Here is a 22934-nt window from a genome sequence, read left to right on the forward strand (position 1 = left end):
AAAACTATCAGCCAATGCCTATGACTCTTTACTTCTTAGCAAATGATTCCCCCGACTAGAGTACAAGGTCTGGAAAGTCTGTATCTTTGCCCGTTTCCTTCACTGTTGCTACCCTGGTGCCAAGAATGGCACCTGGCACTGACTAAGTATGTCCTGAAAATATTAATTAATGAAGTTACATGAATTAGAAAGTGATACGGTATTGGTGCTCATTTTCTGTCTAAATTCTGAGCAATTAAAAATGTGAACATGATCAGACCAAAAGGGGAAAGAAAAGGAAAGGGAGTACAGAGGAAATGTAAAGTCATATTTGAATTTTTGAGCATATTGGAAGAGAAGAAGAAAACGCAGTGTCAATGGAATTTATCACTACAAAGTTTTCATTCCTGCATGGAAATTTCCAGAGCCTATGTTGTAAACCATCTTACAATGGGTAGTTTATGACCAGTAACCTTTTTGCTTAAATCATCATGTGGCAGCAGCGCCATCTTCTGGGTAACTAGTTGGGCATTTTAGAATAATAGTCTGAGTTGTTTTGTTTTTTTCATATACCAAATTGAGTTTAGAATCACAGAAGATTACATAGGAAATATCTTTAGAGATCATCTAGGCCATATGTCATCTTACAGGTAAGGGTTTGCCTTAAGTGAGTACAATATTTTCTTATTTTCTCTTGATCCAATGGAGCCCCAAATTCATGTCTCAGAGAGAAGACAAACTACAGCCATCATTGCTAAATTATATCACAGGTCTCATATAAATCAGAAACTGAGAAGCAGTTAAAATCCATTTGTCGAGCATCTAAAGAGTGCTGTCCAATAGGAATTTCTGCAACAATGGAGCAATAGAACTTTCTATGATGATCTATACATGTCTGTGCTGTCCAATACGGTAGTCACTAGTCACTTGAGGTTATTAAACATCTAAAATGAGGCTAATGATGCTGAAGAACTAGATTTTTAACTGTATCTAATTTTAACTAATTTACATTTTTCAAAAGTCACATACGGCGAGTGTAGGGTTTCTCAACCTTGGGACTACTGACATTTGGGACTTCATCATTCTTTGCTGTGGTGACTGCGTGGTACACTGTACGATGTTTAGCAACAGTCCTAGCCTCTAGTCACTGGCTAGGAGTAACCACCCCCTGAATTTTGCCAAATACCCTCTCTAAGGGGCAAAATCACCCCTGGTTGAGAACCAGTGGGCTAGTAGCCACTGCAATGAACAGCACAGTTCTAGAATATACCTGATATATATAGAACATTTTGGTTGAGAAAAAGAACTGCCCACTAAGGCTGTAGTGGTCTTATAATAAGAACAAGGAAGGTGTTTTTTTTTTTAAAAAAAAAAGTAAATAAAGTCAGACGTAGTCACAGAAATGTCACACTTCTTTAATCTTTTTTCCCCACAAAGTGGAGACAGAGACAGGATAGCGATACTGGAAAATTCTGCCTCCCTCACAAATCCCCAGGTTAGCATCAGAAAACCTACGCTTGAATCTGGCTGCCTAGCCTCACTGTGGGTAACTAAACAAATTGACCTCCCCAAGTCTTAGGGTGTCACCTAGGGAAGAGGGGAGGAACAGTGCCTACCTGGTGGGGTTGCTCTGGGGACTAAATTAGATGAAGCATAAAGTGTTAGCTCAGTGCTTGGCAAGGTAAGGTATGCAACACCATGGATATCTTAGCCACCCTCTTCCAGGCAGGGGAGAAGAGTTTTCATACCCTCCAACCAACAGCACAAAAGAACCTAGTACAAAGAGTTACAAATAAAAATCTCACTGAAAAAAAAAACTTAGCTGAACTCTATAAACCTGACTTTACTTGAAAATCCCAGTGGTCTCAACGCTCGATAACGTTTGTCTGTTGTCTGTGGCGCCATTCCCTTGACACATTTAAATGTGGAGGAGAAATCGTTTCAGCTCCTCAGGGAGGCTGAGTCCAGTGATCTTATGATGCTGCTGGATCCCAAAGCACTTCCGAATTCTAAGGCGGCATAACTGCATCAAAGAAGAGGGCCCTGGAGAAAGATGATAAGACAAGTCACACATGGGTTTCATTGATCCAAGACCTTTCCTTTCCTTCATTGAAAGCATAAAAGATTTAACACTATTATCAAGAAATAATATGGTACTGCTTAAGACCATGTTCTGGGTTTAATAAGAGATATTTTAAGGCCATGGTCTCTCTTTTCTGGTATCTAGCTGAAATCAGGCTGTTAGGTTTTGATTTAAAACAAAGAAATGTAAAGCTCGGTCTCACCAACGGAGGCTTATGGAAGCTAATTTTGAAATTACAAAGCTATGAAATCCCCGGCAATGACAAGAAAATCCATGTTTAATGGTTTTCTTGTCTTCACAGTTAAAAAAATAAGTCCATATTTCTGGATGCAAATACTCTAATTTTATAATTTAGCAATTTTAAGACATTCAAATGTGAAACCTAAGTGTGATCTGAAGTCATGTTTGTTTTTATATTCTGCATTTAGAACCACCCCAGTGCTTCAGCTCATAGTGGAAAATGAACTAGCACAAACCTTGCACAGATCCAGCCAAGAGTTTACATCCTAAGATAGCAATTCTCAATGGGGCAGGGGGTGGGAGGGGTGTATTTTGCTCCCTAGGGACCTTTGGTAATGTCTAGAGACACTTTTGTTTGTCACAACTTGGGGGGTGGGCTATTAGCATCTAGAGGGTGGACAACAGGGATGCTGCTAAACATGTCCAGTGTGCAGAACAGGACTGCCCCCAGCTGGCCCAAAATGTAAATAGTGCTGAGCTTGAGAAACCCTATCATAGGGTAAAAGGGTGGGAAATTGTTTCCCAGCCCCAACTCCTGCACTAAATTGTAACAGGAGTTCTCTTTTGATTATTAAAAACATTTTAAAAAGCAAAGCTGTATACCCTAAAGAGGGGCTTCCCTGGTGGCACGGTGGTAAAGAATCTGTCTGCAATGCAGGAGACCTGGATTCGATCCCTGGGTAGGGAAGATCCCCTGGAGAAGGGGATGGCAACCCACTCCAGTATTCTTGCCTGGAGAATTCCATGGACAGAAGAGCCTAGCGGGCTACAGTCTATGGGGTCGCAAAGAGTTGTACATGACTAAGCGACTAACACTTTCACTTTCAGGGCTTTCCTGGTAGCTCAGATGGTAAAGAATCCACCTGCAATGCAGGAGACCTGGGTTCGATCCCTGGGTTGGGAAGATCCCCTGGAGGAGGGCATGGCAACCCACTCCAGTATTCTTGCCTGGAGAATCCCATGGACAGAGGAGCCTGGTGGGCTACAGTCCACAGGGTCACAAAGAGTCGGACACGAGTGAGCAACTGAGCATGTATGCACACCCTCAGGAATTCCATAAAGCAGTAGCCCTCATGCCAGACTCTGCGGAGCTGGGGGGATGTTGGGCCCACCCCTGAGATGTTGCTTCAACGGCCATCATCAGGTGGGCTAAGCATCTGGGTTTTGTACAGGCATGCACCCCAGGTCATTGTATTGTGTGGCCAGGATTGAGAATGTAATTCAAAGGGTACAGTGACCTGTGATTGTGATACCAAGCAGGACCCTCTGGGGCTCCTGGGCTTTTACAAAAGCCTATCTGTGTCCCCATTTCTTGATTACAGGAAATAGGCTTCATTAAGCTTCTAAGACCTTCCCTGAGTTCCAAGGAGCAGGTTCAAACAGATGCTAGTTAGGGAAGGAGGGGATCCTGAGACAAGGGAGGAACAATAGTGTAGCCTAGGGCAGGGTCCTGGTCCCCCCTCCAGGGATACACAGAACAATATGTTTGAGCTATTTTACAGATACTGAAACCCCCACCAGGTGGGAGAAGTTAACTGAGTGCTGCCCACAAGCACTAGACCCCAGACCTGATGGAACCAGAAGGTTGATGATGCCGACTTCCACTTACCTCACCACCAACCAATCAGAAGAATGTCCACAAGCTGACCACGCCCTCTTTGAACCATTCCTGTAAAACTCCTCACTACTCCCTCTAGGTGAGAACACAGTTTTGAGGGTAGTAGCCCACTGTGACCCCCTTTGCCTGGCAAAGCAATAAAACTATTCTTTTCTGATTGAGCCAAAACTCTGTCTCCAAGATTCAATTCAGTGTGTTGGGCAGGGTACAAAGGCTGGATTAGACTTCAATTTCCTAGAGCATCACTGCGAGCTACAGGATAAACTGGGTTGCATACTTCTCAGGTGATGGAAAACAGGGAGAGGTGGAACTAGACACATATACAACGAAAGAAAGAAAGGAAATATTTTCAATGAGGCCCTCACCACACATTCATAAGGTCACTGTTGGAATTTAGGGTACTTTCCAGATTATGTTCAGTGTACTCAAGGCATATATTAATGAAGGATTTCCCAGTGTACTTAAAGCACTTATTAACAAACTGCAAAAAGCATAGTGTGGGGAAACTGAACTTAACCTCATCTCACTAAAGCATGTTGAAGGACATGACTAATCACATGTGCTAGATACAATGTCAGGGACAAGTGCAGGAGGTACTGATGAATGAGTACAGAGAATAAGACATCAGAGTAAGCCTGGTAGAGACTTAGGCAAAGCAGGCCATTGGAGGAAACTCAGCATAACTACCAATGGAAACTGAATATCTGCTATTTACACGTGGGATGCTGTATAACTAGCGCCTTCATTCCATATAAATAGAGCTGAAAGCTCACTAGTGCTTTGTAGCCACTTGTTGGCACCTGCAGATATTCAGGGGGCATTGCTTTACTCCATAATGGAATCAACTAATTCTATATTTACTGATGGGCATATTACTTTGGGATTCCAGTTCTTTTTTTTTCCTGCACCAACACTCATGATGCTTTAAGACCAAAGTGCATTCAAGGTGGCTCCTGTGGTGCTGGGGTGAGAGAGTCCCTATTAGTTGTCGTTGTGTGTCAGGAATAAACACTGCTTTAGATGCTTTGGCGAGGGAGGGGGTGGTCATATTATTGAACTTCTTTCAAATGTGTGTGTCTACATATATGATTAAATGACTTTAGGGGGGCCTGAGGCACTTATGCCTTTGTGGATCTCTTTCTCAATTAAAAAAAAAAAGATATTTTACAGCTGGTAATTTTACAACTGTGTCCATATAAGGATGAAAATAATCCAGGTTGAGTTATATTCATTTCTTCCTTCTGATTTTAAAAGAAATTAAAACATTTCTGTGGACCCCTAAAAAGACAGTGGGCCCCACGTATTGTGCCATCTGTGCCTGCTGGAGAAATCTGCCCTGTCTAGATGTAATTTTTTAAAACCAAGAAATGTTCAAAACATGGGCAAAACTGCCCGGGGGTTACCCCACTGCTTCACATAAAGGGTTTTCTATTGTTTTGTTCCTTGTTTGCAGGGGGCCCAAGGCAGGCTATGACCCCCAAGTACCCTGGGGTGATGGGTGTAGGAGGAAGAAGGATTCAGGAACCACTTTACAATTCTGCCCAGAACCCCAATTCTCAGCATATGGGGAGAAAATAACCACATTCTGATATCAGAATCCTCCTGGTTGGGAAGCCTGCTTCAAACTTCCACAACCTCTAAGACTCAATGAAGTCCATACTCTGGTCAGATAAATAGGTCCTCAGCTGGCTGCTCTCCACCTCCCAGGACAATTAAGACTCTAACACAACATTTTTAGCAACTATACTCCAGTAAAAATTAATTTTAAAAATAAAGTAAAAGCTAAAAAATAGAATTTGTATCCACACACAAAAAAAGAATGCAATCTGAAGGGTCTCTGCTCCTTACTCCCAGCCCACTCCCAACCCAGGGAAGTTGCACACTGCTCAACCCCAGTGTTTAGTTGTTTGGGTCAGAAGTGTCAGTTTTTATTTATGAAGGTATATGGGCTCAGTGTTGCTTCAGTTATAACAGTAAATGTCTTCAGATTGCCACGGATCATGAAAGCAATACTGTATAATGCTCAATAAATTGCATTCTTACCCACTATCCCAGAAGCCTAATGCCCAGTAGTTCGCATTAGGACATACTGGGGCTTGTATAACCTCAAAGAGGCTTCTGCCACATCACTCGAAAGCATGGCTTACAAATATCATATGACATCACTTACACGTGGAATCTAAAATAAGACAAAATGAGCTTAACTACAAAACAGAAACAGACTCACAGACATAGAGAACAGACTTGTGTTTTAAAGGGGAAGGAGCTTGGGAGAGGGCTAGACTGGGAGTTTAGGGTTAGCAGACGCTAACTATTATACATAGGATGGACAAACAACAAGGTCCTACTGTAGAGCACAAGAACTATATTCAGTGTCCTGTGATAAATCACAATGGAAAAGCATATGAAAAGGAACGAATATATATGTATAACTGAGTCACCTTGCTATACAGCAGAAATAAACAACTGTAAACCAAATATATTTCAATAAAATAAATTTTAAAAAATTAAGCATGTCTTAATTTTTAACAATTTAAAACAATATCTTAATTCTTTGAGAGCTGGCATACCCCTGAATATTAGATCATCCAAACCAGCCTCTCTCCAACATGCCAAACAGCAGGATGGTTGTTTATTATGCAGCCAATACTGTACCTTTAATACTAAATTATCTCAGCTCCCCACATTTGGGGAAGGGAGAGTATGATCTGTTTAATAGAATGCAAAGTCAGAACTTGGTTAAGTACCTGCCTCCTGCTAGAGCCCGTGAGAGTCTATACAGATTAGGGCTTAGATTCAGGCAAAGGAGAAGCACCTTCTCTCTGCAAGAGCTGCCTCAGGGGGCTCTCTGGAGGCACCAGTTCCAAGGGTCGTTTGCCTTCAGCATTCCTGGCCTGGGTGTCTGCTCCAAAGTCCAGGAGCAGGCTGACCAGCTCCCCACTGGATGCCCTGGCCACTGCATGAAGAGGGGAGTCCAGCCCCCGGCCCTGGTTCACATTCACTCCTAAACAGTCAGGAGAACAACAGAGTCAGTCAAGCAGCAGAGTGCAAGCACCCCCTTCTAAAAGTGCTGTGCCTTCACAGTGGGCATGGCAGTTCTCCAAGTCATCAGGAGATGACTTGATTCCATTTAATAATATGGGGAAAAGGCCACTTGACAATATGACTAAAGGTATGACATGAGCCATATGGCAGATGAGGTTGAAAAACCTCACCTTTGAGCATCATACATAGCTGTGATGGATTAAGGAAAAACACCGGCAGTGTGAAAGCTGCACATTCATTATTGCTAGAGCCCAAATATTAGCCGGCACAAACCGGAAGTGAGGCTAGATGGCAAAATCTCATCTATGGCAATTTGCCACACTCACACGCCCAGAAACTGTGATGAAGTTTAAACTGGAGACTTGAGACCATGTGAACTGGTCTGTGAAGAGCAACCCATTATGACGACATTGCCTAGACTGGGGTGGCCAATCCTAAGATCACAGGACAGGTGGCAAAGTCATCCTCTTTGGGGGTCAGGTGGATTCCTAGGACCATCCCCACCCAATTCTACCCCTACACTCTCAACAGGGCCTTAGCCCAGCCTAGACACTGGCTCCCATTGGGATGTGTGGGGACATACAGCTTTGCCTGAGCTGCTGTCTCTCTAGAAAAATGGGAATCTATGTCCAGTCAACAAATGTTAACTGAATTGTTCTTGTATTGTTCTTAGCTTTTCGAGGGATGCCAAACCTGACCCTTTCCTGACTAGGAGCTTAAAAGCCATCTAAAACAAGAGAAGAGAGAGAGAGAAGGCGAGAGAAAACCAACCTTCTCCTGGTTCGTGGTAATGGCTGCCAATTGAGTAGAAGGCAATGAGAACAATAAATCTTCAGCAGAGGGAAAGATTACCTGATTTTTAAAGATAACCAAGACTCAAATAACTTAAAACGTGAAAAAGGGGTATTCCAAGTGTTGAAGGGGTTGGACAATAGCAGGAAGGTGAAAAAGAATGGTGGGACATGGGCCTTTTCAAAAATACAACATCTACTATGGACTAAAACTGAGGCCAGTTTATTTCCAAATTAAAGAGAACTGCTGAAGGTGGCCTAAAATTCAAAGGCCCAGTCCTAACCCAGCAGCTGTGGGAGTTATGCAGGAACTAGTGATATCAATGGCCAGAGGGAGGGAGGCAGAGGAAAGGGAGGAGAAACTAATAATCACTGAGGACCATCCTGGGAGCAGGGACATCATCTCATCATGATTCTTATTTCAAGTAAGAGAACTCAAATTGAAACAGTATCAAATAATTCCCCAGGGGAACAGAGTCAACATGAACTCTGATCTTGTCCAACCCACTGCCCACACTTTTTCCTCTGCTACAACAGAAAGAGCTTTCAAATACCTTGAATGTACTTTTCATTTACTCTCCTTGTTCTGTTGTGCTTTTGGTTTTACCTGACTCCAGAAGTTTCCTGGCGCAGGCCACCTGCAGGTTTTCACAAGCCAAATATAAAGGTGTGCCCAGGTGGCTGATGTTTTGGTCAATGTCGGCCCCGTGAGCCACAAGAGACTCAATGCACTCCATGTGGCCTGCAGTCCAAAGTGGAAGAAGACAGTTACAGCACTAATTCTCACAGCTAGGGAAACACCACCTTGCCCATATTCTGTGTGTTGAAAATTTCCAATGACTTAACTAGGAACCAAAAGCTATGTTCTTTACTTAGAATAGCAAATGATCTTCAACACCATCACTAGTTAACAGGGTGTTCCATAAGACACCATCTGGAGCTCTGGGTGGAACTCCACTTGAGTTTATTAGCCACGGTAGGCAACCAGCAACTGTCCACCTTTTTTAGTTGTTTGTGGCTTTGTAATCTGAGTTCAGAAATCAAAGTGAGAGTTGGGAAGAGGTGTGGAAGAGGGACAAGGTGGGCCTGAAGAAGACAGCACAGAGAGTGGGCCATGGAGTAGGGAAGGAAACTTATAACCTTACCAAAAGCAGGCCCTGGGAGAAACAGCCCACGGTGGGCACTGGAGAGGCTTAGGAGACGGTGCCAAATCCAACATGAATGGGGCCCTGTGTGGTCAACTAGGTTGGGTGAAAGCAGAATCATTCTTCCTTGGTCTAGAATGTCATACTGAAACACTGCTCCTTTGCATTTATCTTGTTACACCATTTTAGTTCTGTGTGGATCCCAGGATCCCACATGGAGAACGAGTGCTTTCTATACCTCCTTTTCCCTCTTCAATTGTAAGATGTCCCTTGAAGGAGTAGGTGGAAAACTTCAATTCTCAACAGATTTACCTCTCTTAGCAGCTTCGTGGATGGGGGATGCCAGGTCACTCACAGCGTAGGGACTGGCTCCATATTGCAGAAGTAAATTCACACACTCATGGCTGCCGCTGACACAAGCATTAAACAAGGGAGTGTGCCAGTCTACAGTGACACCATTCACCTGTAAGGAAAAACTCCAAGATGAAGGCAGGCAGTGAAGTACCCTGGATTCTATCATAAGCGCCACCATTTTCAAGCTGTTTTTTTTGCTTATCAGAGCCTTAAATTCCACAGCTACAAGATGGAGACAGAAAAGAACAAATGCCACAAAGCTGTTGTGAAAAACTGAATGAAGGATGGGCTGTCGGGCCCCAAGAATGTTTCTGAATATTTTGTCTCCTCCATGCCCTCCTCCAGGAACATGAATTTGGACACTAGTTAGGATAAATTGAACAGGTCACAAACTACTCACCTTATTTTAAACACTCTATCCTAGACCCATCCCACACCAATCCAATTTCCGCAAAGCAGTTAGAGCAACCTCTTAAAATTGTGAATATATATATATTTTTTAACTAAGATGCCCCAGGTGCAAACCTGAAGGAGACACTCACTCCCAGGATGACCAAAGTGCAGCACAACCTGAGAGGGGGCAGCTCCCTCACGTTTGCACCCTCAGGCTCCTCTTTTGCCTCTGCTTAGTCCTGGCCCTGTTTCCAAGTTCAGGGTAAGTTTTCTTAGCCTGAGGATACACTTATAAACCTGTGGATATACTTATCATGGCTCTCGGCTGCCCTCAGGACAAAGTCCATTTTCTTGGCATGGACAGCAAGCTTGTTTTGTTCTGACCCCTGTCCCCTGCTCTACCCTGCTGCTATAAGGAATGATTTGAAATCACACAAAATGCCCCCACTTTCACTTCAAGGCTTTTGCGTTTCTTGTTCCCAGTGGGTAGGAAGCTCATCATTTTCCCCAACCCACCAATGAGCTGAGTGACTCCAACAGGTCCTATAGATTTCAACTGTGATGTCACTTTCTGCAGGAAGCATCTTTTCACTCCCTCTCTCCATCAGAAATAAACAGGTTAGGAACATTTTTACATGTTGCCAACAATCCTCTTACTATTAATACTTACTATATTTTGGCAGCATGTGGTAGCAAAAAATGGCCACAGACTCTGGGCCCAGGATGCACATTCCTTTGTAATATGGCTCTGCGACTCCTCCCATCACAAGACAGAGACTATTTTTTCAATCCTGGAATCTGGGCTTGCCCACATGAATCACTTTTTGGTCAATGGGACAGTTAACAAGCGTAATGCAAGCAAAGAGCTCCCCCTTTTTGCTGCTCTCGGGATCCCTGCTACAATGTGAACAGGCCCGGGCTGCCTGCTAAAGGATGAGAGACCACAGGGAGATATTCTTTCTCCCCAGACCTCCCAGAGGCCCCAGCCACAGTCACCATGAAGCAGTCTGCTACAGCCCACCTCTCGGCTAACCCCAAATGCCTCAGTGAGCCCAGCTGAGGCTAGCCAAAGCAGGCCAGACCAGAAGAGCTGTCCGGACAACACAAGGAACTGTGAGATAAAGAAATGGCTACTGTTTGAAGTCATTAAGTCAGGTGGTTTGTTACACAGCAGAAACTGATGGATAAAAACAGTGTATTGTAATTGCCTGCTGTGGCTGAGATATTATGCATTCACCAAACTCATTCCCTCTCTCCTGGGCACACAGCCATACACTTTCCCACCTTCCTGGCAGTTAGACATGGCCTGAACTCTGGCCAATGGGATGTGAGCAAAAGTGACATATGTCACTGCCAAGACTGGCCTTTGAAAAGTCTCCATTCACAATCCTCCATGTCTTTCCCTCTTCCAGCCATCTGGAACAGAGCACACATGGGAGCCACTTGTTGAAGGCAGAGGAGCAACAGGATGAAAGGAGCCTGTGTCCTTGAATCACCCTTGGAAAACAGCCACCCAACCGGCAATACCCACATAGGAGTCTAAATTGAACAAGAAATAAACTTTTATTCTATGAGGCTACTGAGATTTCAGGGTTTATCTACTGAAGCATTTAGTGTTACATTCAGCCATTTACCTGTTTATCTGGTTATCTCCTCATTTAGTTTAGAAGTTCCTGAAAATCTTTATTTAGAGTTAGGCACATAATAAATGTTCAGTACAGACTGGTTGAGAAAAGATGAGCAATCTATATAGAATCGTCTGATCAGATTTTCCCATCACTTTTGAGCAAGAGGGGAGTTAGTTAATGGAAGAAATACTGGTCCCTACTTTCAAATTCAATGATTTTGTAACTTCCTTCTCTGTAATCTCATTATGTCACCCTGATTCCCATTCTCCAAATAACCACATGGCTTACCCCTCTCAATCCTCCCAATCCCACAAAATATGCTACATAACTTTTTCGCTATTTTCCCCATTATTTTTCATATATATACTCTAAAGCTCACAGGCTAAGTAGCTTGTCCAAATTTCCAATGTTAGTAAATGGTAGAGATGGTCTAGGACCATTATTCAGGTCTTACGGCGCCAAATGTTGTATATTTTTTAGAATATGTCACTACCTTCCAGCCATAGGAATGAAGGCAGAAATGTAACAGCTATTTATTAGTAGTGACAGCTAAAGAAAATGATATGGGTTCAGACCATGACTTTCTAGCTAAAAATGCAGTATTTCATCTACCGCTAAAGTAAATAAGCTTGATGGACATAATACTTTTTGGGGAAAAAAACCCTCTTCATATTTCAAATCAGGCTAATCAAAAATGCTGGAAAGTATTTAGAAGGGATAGAAATAGTCATTTTTCAGTAGTGGTGTCTAAGATGTGGTTTGAGCTGTACTCACCTGAGCTCCATGCCTCAATAACATGTTTGCACAGGAAGGATGACCTCCAAGACAGGCTTCATGGAGCGGAGACACACGATCTGCCGTGATGAGGTTCACCGGCCACCCCTGGAGGAGGGGAAATGGGCAGAGTAAGGAGTGCAATGTAACAGTTCTGTAGGGCTCAGCCATGAATCCACGATTCTTTTAAAAGCTAACCTGGCTCACCTATGTGTTCAGCCACTCAGTTGTGTCTGACTCTTTGTGACCCTGTGGACTGTAGCCCAACAGGCTTCTCTGTCCACGGAATTCTCCAGGCAAGAATACTGGAGTGGGTTGCCATTTCCTTCTCCAGAGGATGTTCCTGACCCAGGGATCAAACCTGCATCTCCTGCATTGATAGGAGGGTTCTTTACACTGAGCCACCAGGGAAGCCAATATATATTCTCATGACTGCAGATTCATAAAAGAGTCCCTGACCCAGGTAAATTGTGTCTAGATTCCTACCCCATAGACACTGTGAATACATGTCTGTTACATTAAGCCACTAATTTGGAGGATAATATGTTACACAGCAAAACATGACTAAGACAGTCCAAAGCATTACGTGAACCTCTATCGACAGAGAGGCAAAGGGACAATTACATTCTCACTCTAGTAGCCTAGAGCTAAAGAAGCGAGAAAGTGTCTAGAAAGGTTGTGGGGTTCTTCAACCTCTTGCAAAGTGTGCTCTCCAGGAGATGGATCCTGAACCTAATCCAAGCAGAACATCAAAAGAACTCAAGGAGAGCCTCCACAGACCCCCTGATCTTGGAATATATAATCTATTCCTAACAGGAAGAAACCAGGTACAATAAAAGTTCTTTTCCTTAGCATATGTCAATTAACAGCATGGATAGTTTAATCAACATGTTGGTAATACTGGGTTAGATAAAAGTTCATTTGGGTTTTTCCGTAAGATGTCACAGAAAAACCCAAACGAACTTTTTGGTCAACTCAATATATTATACCTTTTCTTTCCAGAATGCATGCAGGCTAAGTCGCTGCAGTCAAGTCCGACTCTGTGTGACCCTATGGACTGTAATCCAACAGGCTCGTCTGTCCATGGGATTCTCCAGGCAAGAATACTGGAGTAGATTGCCATGCTCTTCTCCAAGAGAATCTTCCCAACCCAGGGATCGAAGCCAGGTCCCCTGCATTGCAGGCAGATTCTTTACCGTCTGAGCCACTAGGGGAGCTCAGAATAAATAAATTTTTCTGGGATAAATTTGCCTAAAATCATTCCATTAAATTATCTCACTCACCATCATCCCTAACACACATTCTTCTACTTTTGTGGGCATTTTTGTCAGCCCCTAGTCATGCTGTCCTTTGGGCTGTTACCCTCTGACTGGCAAGCTCACACATTTTGATGTATCCCATCATTCTGGATATACACTTGAGTTCACAGGATCTCAAACCCAGAGATTTTTTTTTTAAGGTGGGTCTAGGAAGGGGTTCTGGGAGACTCAAAATAATCTGCCTGTAAATGAGAAATTTGAAAATCCATTTCAGCACTTTGTCATACCAGCTCTGCTGTTTGCAGGGAGGGACAGGGCTGTTTCTTCCCTTCCTTCACAACCTCAAATCCCATCTGTATTCAACAAATGCTCACTGACACCCTGACTTGAGAAAAATTTGAATTGTCGCATTTATTCCCTTCACAAGCACTGCCCATGGACTTCATGGTGTAGCATCTTTTATCTTATTACTGCCATTATTATTTTATTACAGGCATTCCTCTCAAAGATCTGTTCTCAAATCCGTTTTTCCCCACTCTCAGTGTTCTATGTTTGTCCAGGCTCTTCCCCACACACTGGTAGAATACATAGGAAATTCACAGCAAAATGTTAACTGCATTTTTCCCTGTGTTACAGATCAAGAGATGAAAGAAGATTATTCTTTAAAGAAATTCTTTATTAAGAGTTCTTCTATTACAAATGTACTCCTATAGCCACTACTGCCATTTCAAAATCATTTAGGTGCTTATACATAAATCCAGGTAAATGAAAAAACAAAAAAGCAATTATTTACACTCCAAAAATGTTCACCACTCATTACATATTCACATTATAAAGAAGTTCCTTTAAATTAAGCTTCCTTGTGCAAACTGAGGTCTGTATTTACAGTTCATCACAGATATGCAATTTTGACTTTAAATGAACTGTGGCAGTTTGTCTGAAATACTGTCAAGTCTGAATCATATACTATTTAAGGTAATTTTTAACCCATTACTTCAGAGAGGATCCAGTCTACAGAGGGATCTTAGTTAGAAAAAAAAATGGATTGAAGAGCTGACCTTTAATTTTTCTATCATCAACTGTCTGTCCCCTAATCTCAGCATACAGTCAGAAGCTCTGAAGATTCCATGGGGCTGTGCAATATCAGGGAAGTTACGGGTGACATAGTGCTTAGTACCTGGCAACTTTCTGTCCCAGCTCCAAATCATATGCCTACCCAGACTGAACCAACCGACCACAAGAAGGTTAGACTTTATCATTTATCCTGTCCACAGTTATCGCTTCCTTCTCTACACTCAGCAGAAAGGAAAATCACAGACCTCCATCTCACGTTCATCCAAACACATCACTTCCTCCCTACGTTACCAAGGAGGTCAAAACCATTTGATGTGAGAGCTTCCTACATTACCCTCCTCTCCACCCCTAACATCTCTTAATATTTCTCCAGTCTTCTTTTCTCCCATTGCTCCTTTCTCTGTGGGAGAAATATATGAGCTCAGTTCAATAGCCCATGACCTCACCTGGTCCTCCCACCACCCCCATGACTTTCTTTCATCTATCTTCTCACATGCGTTCCCCTGCTCTCTCCTCTTTAGGTACACTTTCTTTTTGCTTTCAAAGCTCCCAGCCCTCAGTCCTGACCCTCTGAGAAGCATCCATTCAATGCTCTTCACCCCTTCACTGGCCCCCACTTTTTTTCCAAAAATAGTCTACCCCCATTATCTCTACTTTTATACCTTCTCTCATTTTCTACCAGCAGAATCCTGCTGATATGGCTTTTAAAGACCACCAGTGACTTTCAGAATCCAGTATGCCTTGCTCTGTTCCCCACCTCCTTCCACCTCTGAATTTGCAACATATTCATCCTGACCTCATGGAACCTGTGCCCTGGCTTCTAAAACAGACTTCTACCTGAAATTATCTCCAGTCTCTGATTGCCTTTTTTTCTGTCTCTTTCACTAACTCCATTCTTCTCCTCCTTACATCTCCTAATGTAGGCATTTCCTCAAGGATTTGCCCCCAAATCCTTTTCTTTTCTCTCAATACCCTCTATATACTACATATTGCTTTCAAATCTAAATCTCCAGCCCCAGTACACATTCCTAATTCCCTGCTAAGACATAATCACCCAGAGACCCAGCTCATGACATAAATTTAGCCTTTGCCAACCAAACTCTCCTGAAAAGAGCTCCTTTTCTGCCAGACCTGATTCTCTGAATGGTACCACTATCTTCATTTCAAACCTAGGACTGAAATCTCAGAGAGAGGATAGCAGAATGATTCTCAAGTTCAAATGCTGGCACCATCACCTAATTAGCAGTGTGACCTTGGGCCAGCTACTTTTCTCTCAAAGCCTCAATTTCCATCTGTAAAATGGGGACAATTTCACCTACCCTACCAGGTTGGTTATGAAGATTTTAAAAATGATGTATGCAAAGTGTTTAGCACTCAGTAACTTCCAGGCAGTTAATAGATTAGATTTCTTTTAATTCTTTATCACTGAGCCTTGAATCAGCTGCTATACCTTTACCAGCTGAGCTACAGGAGAAGCCCAAGAATACTGGAGTGGGTAGTTTATCCCTTCTCCAGCAGATCTTCCCGACCCAGGAATTGAATCGGAGTCTCCTGCATTGCAGGCAGATTCTTTATCAAATGAGCTATCAGGGAAGCCTGCTACATCCTATAGGTCTGATATTTCAGAATGCCCAGGATCTTTCCTAGTATCCACCCTGATAGTGACTTAATCCTTTAAAGACTGCACGGAGCAGCATAAAGAGTTTTCATTCAAGAAACAAAAATAGAGCTGCCATATGACCCAGCAATACCACTTCTGGGCATACACACTGAGGAAACCAGATCTGAAAGAGACACATGCACCCCAATGTTCATCACAGCACTGTTTATAATAGCCAGGACATGGAAGCAACCTAGATGCCCATCAGCAGACGAATGGATAAGGAAGCTATGGTACATATACACCATGGAATATTACTCAGCCATTAAAAAGAATTCATTTGAATCAGTTCTAATGAGATGGATGAAACTGGAGCCCATTATACAGAGTGAAGTAAGCCAGAAAGATAAAGAACATTACAGCATACTAACACATATATATGGAATTTAGAAAGATGGTAATGATAACCCTATATGCAAGACAGAAAAAGAGACACAGATGTACAGAACAGACTTTTGGACTCTGTGGGAGAAGGTGAGGGTGGGATGTATCGAGAGAACAACATTGAAACATGTATATTATCTATAGTGAAACAGATCACCAGCCCAGGCTGGATGCATGAGACAAGTGCTCAGGGCTGGTGCACTGGGAAGACCCAGAGGGATTGGGTAGAGAGGGAGGTGGGAGGGGGGATCAGGATGGGGAATACATGTAAATCCATGGCTGATTCATGTCAATGTATGACAAAAACCACTACAATATTGTAAAGTAATTAGCCTCCAACTAATAAAAATAAATGGGAAAAAAATAAAATAATAAAATAAAATACAAAACAAAAACAAAAACAAACAAACAAACAAAAAGAAACAAAAAAGTCAGTCTTCATCCAGTGCATGCAGTGGAACTTTATTGGGAAGGTTTATAGGGCTGTGCATTCAACCTTCAGGGGAGCTTTAAAAAAAAGTCCTGATACCCAAGCTGCATCCCACAGCAACTGCAATACAACCAAAGGTAGCTGAATCCCAGCACTGGTATTTTTAAGATTTCCCATGCGACCCCAGCCCAAAGGGATGCTAATATGAACCATTAACTTGAGGTCACAGAGTGTCCAAGGTTGCCTTAATTGCTTTATGCTGGCCTAACAAAGTGCTTTTTAAAAAATAAATTACTATTGAAGTGTAACAGATACAAAGAAAGGTTCATAAATCCTTAGTGTAAATCTCAGTGAATTATCACAAAGACAATCTAACTAGATAACCACTATACAGGTAAAGGAAAAAAAAATTACCAAAAACCCACATACATCCTACCCAAATTACATCCACAAAGGCATTCAGAATAGTGGCTTCTAGCATCATAGTTTTCCTTGGTTTTGAATGCTTTATTAATTGAAGCATGAAGTATAGTATTTTTGTATGTGTGCTCAGCTACTTTGTTTAACATCTGTTTTTCAAACTCATTCATTCATGTATTTTCATTGGTGCATAGGGTTGTATATTAGAGTAATATACCAAAATATATTTATCCACTTACTTTTGATGGACACTTATGTTGTTTTCAAGGTTTTTTTTTTTTTTTCTGTTATGAATAAGGCTGTTTCTTTAGTGGCTCAGACAGTAAAGAATTTGCCTGCAGTGCAGACCTAGATTCAATTCCTGGGCCAGGAAGATCCCTTGGAGAAGGGAATGGCAACCCACTCCAGCATTCTTGCCAGGAAAATTCCATGGACAGAGGAGCCTGGCAGGCTACACACCATGGCATTGCAAAGAGTCAGACACAACTGAGCAACTAACACTTTCATTTTCACTTAGGTTGCTTTCAAGGGTATTTTTTTTTTTTTTTTTTTTGCTGTTAGGAATAAGGCTTCTATGAATATACCTAAACATGTTTTTTGATGAACTCATGTATACATATCTGTTGCATATAAACCTAGAAATGAAAGTGTTTGGTTGTAGGGTATAGATATTTGTAGCTTTAGTAGATATTCCTTAATAGTTCCCAAATTGGTTTGCACAAATTTACACTCCCACCAGCAATGTATGAGAGTTTCAGTTGCTCCACATTCTTGCTGACACTTGGTATTATCTGTCTTTCCAAATTTAACCCTTCTAGTGGGAGGAGTGAGTAACATAATTTATTTGTAATTTGAATTACACATTAACTAATTTTACTAATAAGCACAATTTGATATATTTATTGAACACTTGGATATCTTTCTATAAATTGCCAGTCCAAGTTTCTTGCTCATTTTTCTGTTGTCAGTCTTTTATGTATTGATTTTAGGCTAGGAATAAGAGTTCTTAGTCATAGATAGATAGATATCTCAAATATTTTCTCATGTATGGCTTGCCTTATTGCTTTTACAATGCTGCCTTTGATGAACAAGTCCTTAACTTTAAACAACCTATCAATGTTTTTGTTCCTTTCCACATACTATTTCTCTTTCATGTCAAATGCCTTCTTCCCTTTCTCTACTGGCAAAATGGCCTTTTTTAAAAAAATTACTCAACATAGTGATTCTACAGGAGCTTAAAAAATACCAGTGCATGAAGCCTGGCCTAGGCTAAATCAGAATATCTAGAGTGAAAGCCAGTTGTCGTGTTCTTTTTAAATCTCACATTATTTTAATGTGAAGTCATGGTAAAGAATAATTAGTTACAGATTCAGTTTCTCCCTTCTTGGACCAAGTGAGAATTATTTTTTATAATTTTCTTTTCTCTTTGTTATAGACATTTGAATGTTTGGTCTTATATCCCTTACTAAAGTTTGTTTGTTTAGTTTAGCAGCAGTTTTTTCCAGTAGTTTTTGATTATCTGAAGTGCTATGTAGATTGTAATAACAAAATAGGTACTCTTCATTTGTGAGAGCAGGTACATAATGTCACCTCAGTTAACTCTCTCAAACTCATATATAAGGTAACGTAAAAGACTGAATTTTGGGTCTCAATTCTTCACTCTCCTCCAACAGTGTAATATAGTCACACCCTTGTCATGACCTCATAGTTGACAAAATGTACTTCCTTGATCCTTGACTTTGGACATGGCCATCTGACTTGCTCTGACCAATGGGATGTTAGCAATGTAACATAAGCAGATTAGAAGTTTTCTCTCGTGGTTGGGCTTGCCCTGCTATATGCTACAGCCTTCTGTCACAGGGAGAAAATTCCTCAGGCAGCCACTGGTTAAACAAGGATGGGAAATGAGTGCAGGAGAGCTGTACCCAACCCACAGCTTGAAGCCAAGATCAGTGCAGATCAGCTGATCCAAAGTCTTATTGGCAAGAAATAAATGTTTATTGTATTTTGCTACTGCGCTTGGGCTTTTTTCTCACACAGCAAGACCTGGCTAATACTGGAGGTATTAGTCTGGAGGTAGGTATTGGAATGCTCAGGAGCTTCTCAGGTGGTGTAGTAGTAAAGAATCCACTTGCCAATGCAGGAGATGCAAGAGACATTGCTTTGATCCCTGGGTCAGGAAGATCCCTGGAGAAGGAAATGGCAATGCACTCCAGTATTCTTGCCTGGAAACTTCCATAGACAGAGGAGCCTGGCAGGTTACAGTCCATGGGGTCACAAAGAGTTGGACACAACTGAGAGACTCAGCATGCACACGCGCGCGCGCACACACACACACACACACACACACACACTGAAACACTTAATTTTTTGAAGGTAGAAACTGAGGTTCCAAGAAAATAACTAGCTTAAATAATGCAAAAGAGTTTAGATAAAGACATGATTCCAGCAGATATTCAATAAACATATTGAATATAAATGAATATCAGTCCAATCTAGTAAGTTATATATAAAAGTTGCAATGATCATTTTTTACCCTATCAAATTAAGGCAAATGTTTCAGTTTATCTGAGAAGCAGCTTAACTTCATATAGCTAGAGTTATGTGCTACTATCTATATTTCTATTTATAAGAGGCTACTGCTACCATAAACAGCTTAAGATAGTGACTTAGAGTAGTCTGAAATTTATCTTCAAAAATTGTCTTCTTATAGGAGGATTTCTTAGTCTAGATAGGTCTGTGAAATTGGAATTTTTCAAAGCACATTTATTAATATTTCCAGAATTAACACCTGAAATTTATCATGTCCTTCAATTGTGAATCTAGACCACAAACCACAGTAGTAATAGGACATCACTGAGAGGAATCACAGATATTTTTAATTGCATTGATTATTGCAGATAATCAATAAAGCAGCTCAAAATATACATTCATCCTACTTAGAAAGTATGGTAATAATTAGAATTGCCACTAAATCTTCTTACTGAATGTGTCAATAAAGAAGTTCATATAGTACTATGTTACACATTTGTTTAGTAGGGTTCCTCTATACTGTGTTTTATGCATTTACGACATTAGTCTGAGAAGGGGTCCTTAGATTTTGCCAGACTATCAAAGGGGTCCATGAAAGGGCCAAGAGCTCCTAACTTAAAAGGTCTATATTGTCTCTTCAGAGGACAAACACTATGAACAAAAATTTTATTGGAATTTTGAATGGTGATTGAAACTACTTTCTTAAAAGCACCTTTGCTTAAGTTTCAAATAATTTCAAACCACCAAAATTCCAATTAATGTGTACTTGAAAGTATCACATCAAAGGAGCAGAGAAACTAATATCAAACTGGCAGAGCCATTTTCACTGGAGATTCACTAGAACTGAAATTTTCTTTGATATTGTAAGATGACATATTTTAAAAGACATTTTCAAGCATTTATTTTATGTGAAGGATCTTCAACCTCAGCACTACTGATACTGGGGGCTGGATCACAGTTTAATGGGGAGAGTCATCCTGTGCACTGTCAGATGTTTAATAACTTTCTTGGTCTCCAGCTACTAGATGCCAACATCACCCCAACCCCATTTCCACTCCTGCTCCCAGTTATGACAACCAAAAACGTCTTCAGCCAATGTCAAATGTCCCCATTTGGGGCAAAACTGCCCCAATTGAAAACCACTGCTTTACATGATAATTTTCCAGGATACAGTCTATGGAATAAAGTGACAGCAACTTGAATGCACTAATTTGCCCACTATTCATTCAATAGATACTACAGAATCTACTTTGTGCATAAAATTGTACTAAACTCTAGTATTATGCCAGCCTCCAAATAAAGGAGGACAGGATTCATCTCAATCTGCTAAACAGGAAATTTACATCCTAAGATCAGACTATGACTTCTTTTCCTCAGTGTGGTGAGCAGAAGAACTTGCTTAATATTCATCATTTTTTCCCCCAAAAGTTACCTACCTGGTTGATGAGGCTCCTCAAAGAAAGCAGACGTCCATGAATGGCTGCTTCATGCACAGGAGACCAATCAGATACAATATCTGTATGGAAAGGGAGGAAGAGGTTAGTTATATCCTGCTATTGTGCTTTAGACCCAGAGGCTCATCCTTGCCCATCAATAAAAGCCTAACTGGTCTTACTAGAGGGAAACATTGGAGTCAAGCAACCAACCCCCTTCATCAGGACTTTAGCATTTCTCCCCTCTATGGATGTTTCTTGAATACAGCTTATTTGAAATGTCTAGCTAGCTAAAGCAATAACTACAGTCTGCTTTCAAACTGAAGACAAAGAGGTGGACTGGGATGACAGATTACTGTACTTCGATTTACACACTGGTTTCAAAGGCAAATGATCCATTTAGTTAAATGAGAGCTTCACTAATTAGCAGCATTAGTGCATTAAACTGTGTTTGCCAGCCTAGTTTCCTGCATGAAATACAAACTCTGGCACCTCAGCAAACAGTGCCATATACTAATAGTAGTAATCATGTCATTACATACGCCATTAGGCTTGGAATCAAATCTAAACAAAATCCTATCTATTTGGAGATTACCTCCTGTCCCAATATCAAGCACAAATCAGACTTCACTCTGACCTTGCAAAAGGGATGTGATTTACCCACAAAGGCAGTGTGCCAATGTGATTAAGAGAAATCTGTGAATTCAGACCCACTTGACTTCTCTGGAGCAGAACCTAGCTTCAGTTCTCTTCTCTGTAAAGTCAGGACAGCAATATACTTACCTATGGCTCAACTTCTATTAGCTACTATTATTATTCCACCCTAACACTAATTAGAGGGTATTGATTATACCCCACAGTCACTGCTATTTAAAATAGCAGGGACCTCCCTGCAGGTCCAGTGGTTATGACTTCACTTTCCCATGCATGGGGTACAGGTTCAGTCCCTGGTCAAGGAGCTAACATCCCACATACCTCGTGGTCAAAAAACTAAAACATGAAAAACAGAAGCAATATTGTAAACAAATTCAATAAAGACTTTAAAAATGGTCCACATCAGAAAAAAAATCTTTAAAAAAAATAGCAAATGTATTATCTAACCATATACAAAGAATACACTTTCCTAGGAAAGAAGTCTGCAAAATGCACCTCAGCACATTAAATGCTTCCCCCTCTTTCTCATCGACTGGATGTGCCCTGAATTTGGCATAGCCCTGAATTTTTCTCATCTCCAGCTGCATCTGGTTTTCAGAACAAAGGCAGGAAGTCAGAACATGAGGCAGCTAGTCTGCGCCTGCCGCAGCTCAGGCTATGCCTGATTGAGTAAACACACTACAACACACCAACGAGGCAGGATGGTCTGATATCGGTCATGCTTCGTGACTGAACTGGTATCTCCTCAAAGTCCGAAGACCTGGAGAAGCAAGGCAGTTACTAAAGCCTGGCCAACGCCAGCACATCAAGGAGGCGGCTGGAACACTTTGGACTTAACATGTGTTGGCTGACGTGGGCCTGCCACCTGGAGCTATCAGTGTCCTGGAAAATCTGTCCCAGTGAGCACGTTACCATTCTTCCGGATGGATTGACGAGGCTCTTAATAGAGAAGAGCATGCTGAATGAGTCCGCCTCCACACCGTCCATCCAAGGCTTCCCTTCTGGGCTCATCACCGTGCCCGAGGTACCTTCAGGGAA

General features: G+C 41.6%; 1 protein-coding gene across 7 annotated transcripts in view; it reads right to left on the reverse strand.

Moving 5' to 3' along the window:
- Positions 1 to 1393: 1393 nt before the first annotated feature.
- The window catches only part of ASB9 (ankyrin repeat and SOCS box containing 9), a 28628-nt gene continuing 7087 nt past the window's right edge, over positions 1394 to 22934 (reverse strand). For 3 of the 7 annotated variants that reach the window (XM_065915383.1, XM_065915382.1, XM_065915381.1), the window contains 6 exons: positions 21246 to 21325; positions 12051 to 12158; positions 9214 to 9364; positions 8364 to 8498; positions 6736 to 6924; positions 1394 to 2022 (listed from right to left, as the gene is read on the reverse strand). In XM_065915383.1, the coding sequence (XP_065771455.1) occupies positions 1898 to 2022; positions 6736 to 6924; positions 8364 to 8498; positions 9214 to 9364; positions 12051 to 12158; positions 21246 to 21325 (788 nt within the window). In that variant the 3' untranslated portion in view covers positions 1394 to 1897. Of the gene's footprint in view, positions 2023 to 6667; positions 6925 to 8363; positions 8499 to 9213; positions 9365 to 12050; positions 12159 to 21245; positions 21326 to 22934 lie in introns of all 7 variants that reach the window. The other 4 variants (XM_065915385.1, XM_065915384.1, XM_065915388.1 and 1 more) reach the window with 2 other exon arrangements.

The sequence above is a fragment of the Muntiacus reevesi genome, chromosome X (genome assembly GCF_963930625.1).
Source record: "Muntiacus reevesi chromosome X, mMunRee1.1, whole genome shotgun sequence".
Taxonomy (NCBI): Eukaryota; Metazoa; Chordata; class Mammalia; order Artiodactyla; family Cervidae; genus Muntiacus; species Muntiacus reevesi.